Below are 12,294 nucleotides of genomic sequence, written 5' to 3'. Positions count from 1 at the left end.
TTTTTATATATTTCTATCATTGCAAAGCACTTCTTGTGAACCAACAAGTCACTTGCATTTCTGAAATGTGAAATGAGGCCAAATCATTCACAGATCATTGTGGAAATCTAATTTCACATTTCTGTCTCGTGGCGGCGTCCATCCATTCAGAGCTGTGACATTCACCAACATATCCGCAGGTTACCTGACACTGCACATATTCAGCGGTTGTATGAGTGAAAGTTAATCAGCGTTTGTGGAGTATGCTGGGAATTCTCGGACAGGATGGCCATTCTGTGATAAGGCTTTCACATTTGCTTGTAGCCAGAAGGCTGCTGAGTCTGGTGGGAACTCTAATCAGTCTCTCCCCACCGTCTCCATCACCCTCTTTCAAGTGAGTTACTGATCCACCTCTGGACAGCAATCGTATGTTTATTTTCTTTTCTTTCTCGCTGCAAACTTTTGTGGAAAATTGAATTTGATGCCCAGGGGCAGGATGGAAAATTGGGCAAAATAGCTTATTTTCCTTCCATCCAACCTCTTGCTCTTTCTAATGAATGGCAAAATAAGATATCTGCGGGAGATGCTATTCTGTGCTTGGGAGCGAGCCTTGCAACGTCGAACTCATCAATTCGTGTTTACAGTACGAATGTGAATATTGGAAGAGCGTGCCCGACTGCAGAACATGTACTCTCTGATTTGTGAATATCAATTCCCACCATTGTGAAATCTCGTCGTTGCATGCAAAGATGATGAAAACATACTAGAGATGTCTGAAAATGTAATATTTAATATTTAAAGCATAAAGTGTAGCTTGTTCAGAATGGAAGCCTCATAGATTGAAGCGTAAATCTCATCGTTATTAAACGGGACAGGGCTACATTTGGAACCCCGGCCTGGCAATTCTGAGTGTCTCCATGTTTCACTGATGTGTCTCCGATGATTACCATTTAATCAGCTGCAAATGCTCTTAATTACAAGATTAGTCTCCAACCAATTAGCCTACGTGCTAATGGTTCTAATCTGCCATTGAAGTCAACTGAATTCTAATTAGGGTCTAACTGTTTCAATTCACCCAGGGCCCATCTGATGGGTCATTACCAACCTAGTTATCCTCATATAAACCAACTGCAGCAAGCAAAACAGGTCCCATTTGGAGAGCAGCTGTAGAGGCTTTACGACCGTCATGTGGGCCATTTTCATGCATCATGAAACGACAATGTTTCCCTTCCCTGAAAATCACAGAGGCTTTCTGATGACTCACTGATGAATATATTATACGTGGCCAACATTGCACGCTGTGTTATGCCGGTGTGTGCAGAGAAAGTCTTTTCAAAATTGAAAATGGGTAAAAACTTTCTCCTGAAGTAGGGGAGGAGGAGTTGCTGAATGTGAAGAGGTAAACAGGATTGTCTCTTAAAAGCTGCACTATTATATATGTGTTTATGTTAACAATGGAGCACATGAGGATCTGTGATGTATAAGGTAATGCGTGTGGTGACAAATGATTGGTCCAACTCTGCAGTCCCCCTCAGCTCTACAAATCCTGTTAATGTATTTTTGGATTGTTGCTTTCCTTCATCCTGCAGTGTACACTACCTGCTCACTACTTAATGGCATACTCTCTGGTGAACATGGTGATGTAATTGGTACCTAAAAAGTCAGATTTCCTCCCTTGCGAGTTGGTGGAGGCCAGATCACACGTAAATGGAGAGTGAAAACTGTTTGCTAACACGTTTTCCATGAGGACTTTATAAGCTGATTAAATGTCCATGTTGTGTTGAAAGCTTGTTCAGCTGCCCCCGAGTGGCCAACATCACTTAATGCAGCTCTCTAAAGTTACACATTATGTGCTTAATTGTTACATGTACTTAACTCTTACATAACATTGCAAAAAGGAACTATGAAAGAAGCTTATTTTTCTTATAATTATTCATTCAGTAGAAGTCAGAAATTAAGGACATTTCACTCAAAGAGCCCTTAAATCAGCATAATGAGCAATACATCTTTCAATCAAAACCAATCTCACCTAAATCAGTCTTTTCTCTTCGGGGAGACCAACCTGCCGCTTTCTAGAGCTAATGGTAATCTACCTGAACATGACTCTGTTTGATTTTTTTTTAACTTAAATTGGACATATTATGATCATTTTCAGGTTCATACTGCTGTTTTGGTTTTCTACTAGTAATGTTGACCTGTTTTAATGTAAATAAAACACATTATTTTCTTTCTGTTTACAAATCTTAGCTGACTACTGATGGAGAGTCAGGAGACGGTTTATGTAACAGAAAAGTTTGAATTGGAAAAGCTCATTACAATAACATTACAAAACCAGCATTTGGTAACTTACTTAACTGACAAAAGTTGAGTTATGATGCCAAAACTTTAATGTTTATCAAAAGTTGTTGTAATCAAATGAAAATATCTGTTATTTATTAAATCAACAACAATGTTTTAAAACAAAAAAATGTTAAATGTTAAGGTCAGTTCTCCAGAATGCATGTGCTACATGACTCAATAATGGTTATATCATATTACGTGATTATGAGACGTCTGTGGAATCTTGATGTGTGTCTGCAATAAAAAATGCAGAGAGACATGCATTAAAGCTCGTCTCTTAACCTCGGCTCACAGGAGGAAATCCCAGTCCTCTGTCCTTGTCGAGTTAGGGTTATAATAAGTAATTTAGGAGAGTAGAGTTCAGCAGCTGCTCAGGCGGCTCCTTTTTTCCTGATTCAGACTCACTTTAGAAAAGGAAATTTGGGTTGGGTTGAATTTACTCTGAGCCACCTAAAGACGTTGGCTGCTCTAGAAGTGCAAAAGTTTTGCAAGACTTAAGCTTCAATGCCTCCCATCTTTTAGCCTCTTTTCTTTGAGTTTCAACATTTTAATCGGCAATATAATATGTCAATTCCCTTCATTTGTAATCCTTATCTAAATGCATTCACAGGGCCCAAGTTTCCAGACTCACAGAGGCTGTGTGGGTTTAACGGCTGTCTCACTGTCAACTGTTGCCAACACTTTAAGCCCTTTTATGAACACTTTCCATAAGTCCGCGTTTCTGCAGACTTTGCCTGAGGAAATAACCCACAAACATAGCAAGCATGGGGTTGCCAGGGGACGCCCGGAGGTGTTAATAAAAAAAGTAATAATAAGGTAAACTAATAGGATGACACATGGGTATTTAGCCTGGCATTTTATATGGACAAAAATTAATAAATTCATTATTTGATAATGCGTTTCGTTTTGTAAGGGAAGAGCTTGGTAGATGTTCATATCAGGCAGGAAAATGTGAACTAAAAACCCATTGTATATAATGTTTTGACGTTGTCAATGTAACGTGATATGTTGCTGCAAAGTGCTGTCCCATTCGTAATTATACAATTTTCAGGCCTTAAGGCCTTTGGGGACATTGGGATTGTGCCATTGACTTCCATTCATGTTTAGACCGTGGCAATTTTCTTCTTTTAAAACATAGTCAGCAACATGTTGATTATAATCCCATGAATTTGATCAATCCATCCGTAAGATCTTGTTTTATCTGCTCATCAGAACTACCTTTAAAAAAAAAAAATTCCCCAACATAGTGCAGTTTTAGTTTACAGAAAAATCTGAGGCACTTTTTGTGAAAGATCTCCACATTGGTGTTCAGATTTTCTTGACAACCGCCCAAAGAAACGCAGCAATGCACCATTTAAGGCAGTGGAGAAGAAGACTGCAAACAAGTAAACATAGATGTAACCCATGCACGATTTAAAAAAATATTTAAAAATCAGCTCTATAAATGTTTTATGAGCAAGGACTTGAACTCAACATGTTTGTTTGGACTTAAAGAAAACACGCAGTGCTTTTGGTAAAAGAAAAAGAGTGCATGTAAACAACTTTTGTTTGTTTATCAGCAAACTCGGCACCTTTTTAAATACAATCTACAAACTGAAGCTGCTTTAAAAGACAACCCAGTAATGAATATGAATGGGTCTTACCTGCCCTGCACCTTGATGTCAGAGATGGCATAGAAGTATCTGGACAGGTTATTCTCATCCACCATGGTGGCTCCCGTGGCCGGCTTCAGCAGCTTAATCCTCAGATCAGTGATGGTGAAGAAGTCCCTCAGGTTCTTGGTGGTATCCAGCTGGCCGTACAGCGAGGCCATGTTGTGTAGCCGAGGCCCGGCAAAGAGGGCAAAGCGGTCCTTTATCTCAAAGCGCACAGTCTTGTCGTTCTTCCACACGTAACCTCGGGAGTAGTCCTCAGTGCAGATGATATCCAGCAGGGTGCGCTGTGTGAGGTCGTTGACTGTCTTAGGTTCCATGGTGAACGCGTCCAGACAGTCGGTGGCGTAGAACTGGTACGGGGTCCAGGTCCGGCCGTAGTCGAGCGACTTTTCCAGGACCATCTGCTCCGGTCGACCTGACTCAAAGGTCAGCACGATGTCGTCGGTCAGCTCGATGGTTTTGTTCCACGACAGCGTGATGTTGACCTGGAGGGGCTTCGGGTATTTCTTCCATGAGCTGGACTGCCAAAACGTTGTGGGGTTGCGACCCTCAAAGTCAAACATCAACTCTGGGGGATGAGCCAGTTCCTCGGTGGTGGCGTCACATTCATTGTTGCACATATAAGGATTCTCCTATAAAACAACAGAACAAATAGATGCACGTTACAGTCAAGCTATACGAATGTGTACGCTGCAACTCTTAGATATTAGATGGTTACAATTTTGAAAAAAAATGAGTAAGTTGTTACAAAATGCATTATTTTTCAAAGTGCAAAGCCCATGATGAAAAATGAAGTGGTTTAACTTTAGGGTTGAATTCAGGGACACTAGCCCATACAATATGAAGAGAGATGTGCAGCCAGTGAGCTAGTTCATTATTCAAAAAGTATATCTGCCAAACGTTGAAGTGCATCACTTGTTGAACTCTGGGTGGGTGTTTCAGTGTTGCTTATTATATAAATATGTTATTGTATAATAAGGCATCAATAACCAAAGTCAAATGACATTTCCTTAATATAATAATAGAATTGCAGAACACACAGGAGGCAGAAGGACTGCTACAATATTTTTATTTGATATTTAAATTTTCTTTTATATTTCGACGTACTTCCATGTCACATCACACAATTGATTTGCTCAAGTCGACTCAAATTTTGTCTATTTGTGTCTTTGCATTGACTTTGTATGCAATCGCACATGACAAATTAGCTTTGTCTTTGGTGTGAACACACCTTTAGACTACTTTGACTTTCCTGTTGACTCTTATAGCCTGAGAGCAACTGTCCCCGGTTGCTGGGGAGTAACTAACTCTACGGTAAACTAAATAAAAGTGCTTGATTAATAATGCTGAAAATATTAGAAATCAATGCTCACACTGAAAATATCTGAAATTATAACCAGTTTTATCTTTGCGTCGGAAGAGTTTTGTACAATAAAAATGGGGACAAACTGCACTCTGTAGTTTGATGAAGGGAGTCGTCAAGCAGTTGAAATGTCAGAAAGGCAGTTAAATATTTAGTTTTGGATAAAATATTCAGAGATAAAGTGTAATCCTCGGACACGTATTAGTTATAAAGCAGCTTGCTGTAATGGTCCCGCCCTCATGAATACAAATTCTAAAGTATCTCCCAGGTCGACTGTTGGTCCACTTTGCCTCCAAAGGTTGTTGGCTTTTTCCAGCACCCCGTTGGCTCGTCATCCTCATCATCATTTCAGCGCCGTACTCGAGAGCACTTCTATCACATTCAGGCCGACGTGTATTTTTATAATCTGCGTGAGTAATGTCGGCCCTTGAGCTGCAGGAGACAGTGACCCTCTCATTACGATGACACCGTGGATCCCATAGTCTTGTTCAGCGCCATCGCAGCCGCCACTGCCACCCACATTGCCAGTGTAATTGATATTCCTGTGCGGTGTTTCAGCTGAGATGGGAGTGGAATCCCGATGAGTGTTTCTTATGAAACACGCAAAGGGACATGCATTTTTCATGGGCCTGCGTCTGCTCTATGGACATCCACCGAGTCTGGGTGTTTGCGGGAGCGTGATGCGTTTGTGTTTGTTTGTGAGAGGGGTGCAGAGCTCTGAATGTGTTCGCTTGTGTGTGTGTGTGTGTGTGTGTGTGTGTGTGTGTGTGTGAGTGTGTGAGTGTGTCGGGGGTGGCTAAAGACAGAGGGAGAGGGAGCTGAAACCGAGCCAGAGAGCACAACGCACACTCCAATTGACATTCCTGTCACCTCTGCTCCAGGAACAATGAGGTTAAGTGCAGATGAGATTCAGATCAACTGTAAAGCGGTTCGATAATCAGCAATCATCCGACACTCTACACGCAAAATTATCTAAAGGTGAGAACGGCGCTATCTGGAACATTACTCTGTTATCTCTCCGGTGCGTTCAACGGAGACTGCCACTTTGTCGGGTGAAGATCACTGGCAGGAATACTGATAAGTAGACGCCATTATGGTTTATTTGAAAAGAGTGATGGCTTTTTTTTTTTTGTCTTTGAATAAGTACCCTAAACTCCCTCTCGCCTCAAAGGGGAAAAAAAATGCTTGTGGTGCTTCATCTTCTTCACAGTTGTATGTGAAGTTGATTTATGTATGACTTCGCTGTTTTTAGATACAGATCTTCTCAACCCTTTTTATTTCCGGTGGCACTGTGATATGTTATCAGTTCCTCGCTACAGTACAGGCGATAACTATGGGGTTGGGAAGTACACGGCCGAGGCATTGTGGATCACTAGGCCTGCTCGGCTGATTCAAAGGAGCATTGTATGATCTAATGGTTATGCTGCTAGAGACTGAGCGGTTAAGAGAGTGGGAGGCAGCGAAAATGTAAAACAAGTAAAAAATGTTATATATAGTATATATGTTTTATTCATATATATTTATATATAAATTGTTTGTAGATCTTAATTTAGCTCTAACATCAAATTGTTGCTTTTAATTTAAAAGTGTCCCCAAATTCAAATACAATATGTAAGGTCAGTTTTGTTCCAATATCGTGCGGACAGAGTGTTCTTTGCAAGTTCCATTAACAACCCTTCCCATCCAAAGTACCATTTTTGAAAGAGAGTTCTTTAAGTTGTTTTGAAAACATGACTGTGAAAAACTGTTCCTGGGAACCATGATTGTTGTGGATTGTGCTGCACCACATCAGTCCTGGTCCTTTAAGGTCCTTGGCAGACAGCGTAAGAGGAGGTGATTTCCCTGTTGTCATTCAAGAGCATGAATTTTCACTTACGTGTTTTATTTGTTGTCACGGTTATGTTCGGTGCAGCGGCGGGGTGTCTGCCTCGCATCATCTAAAATGTGAGCCTTATTCACAGATGATATAAAAGAACTCGGGTCGCAGCATTCGGGACTAATGAGAAAAAACATTTCCTGTCTGAACAGTGAGAAGCAGAGTAAATAGGAGTTTTAGAAAGAGGGACGTTTGCTTCATCATGCCAGCAGAAGATTTTCCGAGACGAGTGGAAAGCAACTCATCAATTCAATCCCTAATCATTCTCTCGTTGCGTGCCTCGACTTTAGGCCTTCGGGGAAGTGATCATTCTAACCATTCACATATGGGAGCTGGCTGGAGACAACCCTTTCATAAAAGCCCCTTCCATCATTAATAACACTCAATAATGTGAAGGCACTTTTCCAATCTAACATGAATTGACGTGTACGGCATTTACTTTCTCCCAATAAATCCACCCATACTGGGATGATTTAAACAGCCCAGTGAAGGTGGACTGATAGAGGCCGAGACTAAAGGTGAGGACCTTTCATCAGATTTCCTGTGGTGGTTATTTAACAACAAAACACTGCCTTATGAAGATCAATACCTTCTGTGGTCATTTAAGACCCAGGGCTTCAGTACTCCGCTGCAGGGCAGCTATTGAAAAACAATAAGCCCTCTCAGCTTGATCCTTTACCTGTGATCATGGCTAGGGGAGAGGGAAATAGTCTGCAGAGAATTAAAAAGAAACAAGACTTTTGTACCAAAATGAGATATCGACCAATTGAAAAATGTGACCTGCCATAAACAAAAAATTGCTGCCATGAAAGTATAATTCAGCACGGGTTGTTATTAAAGGTTATATTTTAATGTTGTCTTACAGAAAATGTTATATGTCGATGATGTAAGTATATTATTGAACTAATTATTCATGTTTTGTAAATAGTATAGTAGAAGTAGAAGTATTGTAAATCTGTGTTTCAGTGTTTTGATTAGAGCACTTTACTTTCTTAGATGTTGTTATAATTATTAATGAGTAGAATATCATATCACAGAATTACTATACCTATCTAATTGTATAATAATATATGATGCATGTTTCATGCTACTTTTACCAGTTATTATGTCATCTCATATGAATACGCTGAAATAGGGACACCGATTTTATCTGGTGATGACGGGCCTCAACCTAAGCTACATGTTTATATCGATGTCTGGTAGAAACTGTACTTTAGTGTATCTTTAGTGTATTATTCAACACCACACGTTTTACAATACATCCAAATCATTGCAATTCGCCAATTATTTTGTCCTAGGTTAGTAAGTTTAAAGGATCCCCATTAGGTCTGATCACAACAGTCAGATAGTCTTGCTTAGTCGCCACCTATTGACGTTAAATAAACAGCTGCAAGGGCTTCTAATGGCCTGTCTCTTCTCGGTACTGCTGACATCTCTATTGCCACCATGGCTGCTGTGTAACGGAGACCAGCTGGTTTCTATCAGTGCTATATGATCTGTCCGGAGGCAGTGGTTTAGTGCAGGAGGCCTGAGCAGCAAGTCTGCGGCTGGTCTCAGCTAATGATGTCCCGATCTCTGCAGCCTATAAGGTCAATCCAATATCACGGTGTCACCCAGTAGGAGAATGAGAGAGAGACAGAGACGTGAGCCTGGAGTGTGTATCAAAATGTCATTCATTGGAATATAAAGGACATTCAGGTATTCAGATTGTCATGAAGGCTCAGTGGATGTTTAGATGTAATTTCATGGTTGTGTTCAATAGATTAAGGTTTCTATTATAGCAATCAACGAACTGTGACGGTACAAACAGCACAGAGACAATTGATCTGTTTCACACCAATTATATCAGTAAGGTGAAGCCGTACTTACTTGCACTGCGATATTAACGCGGCGTTACATTTTCCCCAGTGGGACTCGGCCACATGGGACAGACAATGGGGCGTAATCCACACGAGCACATGATGATGTGATGCGAGGCAGATGTTTAAATGAGTGACGTACAGCCTGTGAGACTGACAAAGCCTAACCTCTCGTTGATGCGCCTTTTGACACAGGATGTGGCCCGGCAGATAAATTCTCTGGCCAAAGACAGCTCCAGTTGAAGGATGGGTACAGGCAACCCAACCAATCAGTTTGGTTGACAGATTTCTGGACTTGAAGCTCAGATCACAGATTGAACTCACCACGGGTTTCGACTCGAGCCATTTCCTTTAAGGCATGCTTGCTATTTCAACATCGTGACATTTTAAAGTTTGCTATGTTTTTCTGTAAATCACTCGGAGACTGACATTTTTGCTCCATAAACTGAATTTGGTTTCACTTTATTTGACTGACGCACCCTTTTTTTTTTAAGGAAAATAAAGAACCATTGTGCTATCAGTAACCAAACAGTCCTGGGGGAAATTTAATTTTGGTATAAACAGAGGCCCACAGCATTAAGAATTCATTCTGTACATAAATTGATAAGCAGTTCAGTCAGAAGCCACAACACTGGAAGGGTATTACCATGATAATTCCATAGCACATTTTGTCAGCAATTATAACTGTGGGTCAATCAGCTAATGACTCATTCAATTTCCATTAGGTCTTCATATGCCAGAGTTTCCAGCGACCTTCCTGTCTACATAAATGCAGCACAAACTGTACACCTGCACTGATGGCGTACATTCATGTATACGTGCAGTAGATAAGATTAAAATGTTAGAGCCCTTCCAGTGCAGACGTGTTTTGCAGGAGCGGAAAATCAATCTGAAGTTGATGATGATATAAACGACGATCGACTTAACATCCATCCTCTCGCACTCTTTATCCTCTATTACACTGTTACCTGACGAGGCATACACACAGCTCTGTAGCGTTGCATAAATTGCACTTTGTTACCGACGTAATGCTCTTGTATTACATTTTATATTACAATACATTGCTTTAATGGTATAGCTAAAATTGTGGATTGATTAAGTAAAGACCTTAGACTTTGAAGGACAATACAATTGTATTACTACTTACTATTACTATTACTACTACACTGTATGTATACTCATCAGAGCAATTGCTTAGATAAAGCAACACATCGGTAGATTGTACAACAAAGTTTGAGGGGGTAATAATGACCACAAAGGCAACAGTTTAGATTTTCTAAACCACTTCCTCTGGATATATAGCTGAAAGTGAGAGACTCCCTTAAGGCAAAGGAACAAAGCCATTTCCCAGGTCAAAGTGGAAAGTAGGAAGTTGCTTTGTTAACTGTGATCAAAGTTTACAATGGACACCATGAAACATGGCCAACATTCTGATAGGAAGGAACAATTAAAACTTAGAAACTAATTCCGATAGACCTTTCTCCTTTTTCCGCCTTAATTTCCGTTGGGTTAGATGTTTTGTTTGCTGTCAGATTACAGACATGCGTGGCCTCTACTGCCAAATGCAGACCAAACTACACTGTAGCCAGGTTTAATCGCTCCAAACATGCCTAATTCTTTTTTTTTTTGTGACATTTAAAAAAAAAATCCTTACTCTTCTCACTTGACAATTGAAGAGAAACATACAGTAATACAGTTTGTGACCTGTGTGCACTCTACTAGTTTGTACCGAGTAACTTCCTCGCTGCAGAGCCTCTGTGGCTGTGAGAGAGATCCCACTGGACCCGAGGTGTTGCTGGATTAATCAGCCCATCATCCTGCTTGGCTTTACACCTCCTAACCTGACGCACGACACCTGCAGACCTGTCTCTGGCCCAAACCCCCTCTATCACACCTCCAGATGCCCATCCTCATTCACGGGGCGCATCGGAGGAGGAGAGTTTGACGAATGATAGCTTGGTGATATCACTCGTCTGTGATTCAGTGTTCAGGGAGTTGATCCGGGACAACAAAAATGATGATTTGGTGAGCTGAAACTACCACAAGATCCCCATTTTCAGGCCACAATAATATCTCAACTTTCAAACAGTGCACAAAAAGGCAAGCCTTCTATGCTCTGCACTCAATATAACTAACGATGATACGTTCGTGGTCCAAAAGGGACGATATCAAGGTAGATCTTGGTCGGCTTTTTAGAAGAACGGATGCTCGGGTGTACAGCAAAACCCGGGACTGGGCGCTGATCCTTTCTGGGCTTGGTATAAGCCCTGATGGAAGAGACAGCTGAGATGAGCCATGGTGAGATATTGGAAGAGTCAGAGCTTTGGCAGAAACTCAATAGAGCTTTAATGACCTGCAGTCAGGGCCAGCAGTGGCTCACAACAGAGCGAGGCTTTTCATTCTTCTGACCTTCAGAGGATTGAAGGGCAGGTGGATTGCTCATCTGACCTATGAGTGCACCATCATATCACATCTGAGGTTTGAGGTTATGCACGTCTGAGACCTGACAACAGATAATGGCAATTCAATATCATGCAATTACAGCACAAATGTGCACCTTTGCTAAAGGCAATCATTGGCGTTAAAATATATTTCTGTATCGTGTAAAAATCAATGAGCCCAAAGTTGCTTGAGTAATGTTATCCAGCAGGCTACTTTCATAAATTGTTTGTACCAATGCACTGTAAGCAGTATATCACCCACGCAATCAATTCAGAGATAATCCACGTAATTGTGAGCCCGCACAGGTGACTTATTAGAAGTGTTGGTGTTAAAGTCCACATAGCAAGGTCAGGACTTTCACCCAGGAGACCGCTGTTTGTGTCACTAGTAACTTATCTCTTACGTAACTTCTGAACTGGTTGCTCGTGTTGCTGGACATTTCTAGGAAAATGAAGACGATAACATTTCATAAATTATGATGCAATCTGTTTGTATATGTATGAAGGATAGGTCATGCTAGGATCACTTCGAAGGGTTATGAGAAGGAATAAGAAATAATAGCAATTAAATTTAAAGACTTTTCTTGTGGAATATTGGATAAATTAAGCTCTTTTGGCTAAAACAATCAAATAATGGGCAAACAATTTGTTAAACTGCTAAAAAAAACTGCCATAATGACGTTTCACAGAAACTTGGTGCTATCAACTTCAATGCAACCTGACCTTTAGGCTGTAGTATTTTGACCCTATATAAATAAATCACAACAGTTATAATGTTAAG

General features: G+C 40.7%; 1 protein-coding gene across 3 annotated transcripts in view; it reads right to left on the bottom strand.

The window, feature by feature from the left end:
- The window catches only part of LOC311012883 (netrin-G1-like), a 54,091-nt gene that overhangs the window by 22,995 nt on the left and 18,802 nt on the right, over window positions 1-12,294 (bottom strand). For all 3 annotated transcript variants that reach the window (XM_084008677.1, XM_084008675.1, XM_084008676.1), the window contains exon 3: window positions 3,963-4,606. In XM_084008677.1, the coding sequence (XP_083864803.1) occupies window positions 3,963-4,606 (644 nt within the window). The remainder of the gene's footprint in view (window positions 1-3,962; window positions 4,607-12,294) is intronic.

The sequence above is a fragment of the Eutrigla gurnardus genome (assembly GCF_963514095.1).
Source record: "Eutrigla gurnardus genome assembly, chromosome: 4".
Taxonomy (NCBI): domain Eukaryota; kingdom Metazoa; phylum Chordata; class Actinopteri; order Perciformes; family Triglidae; genus Eutrigla; species Eutrigla gurnardus.
This window is presented reverse-complemented; position numbering and strand designations above follow the sequence as displayed.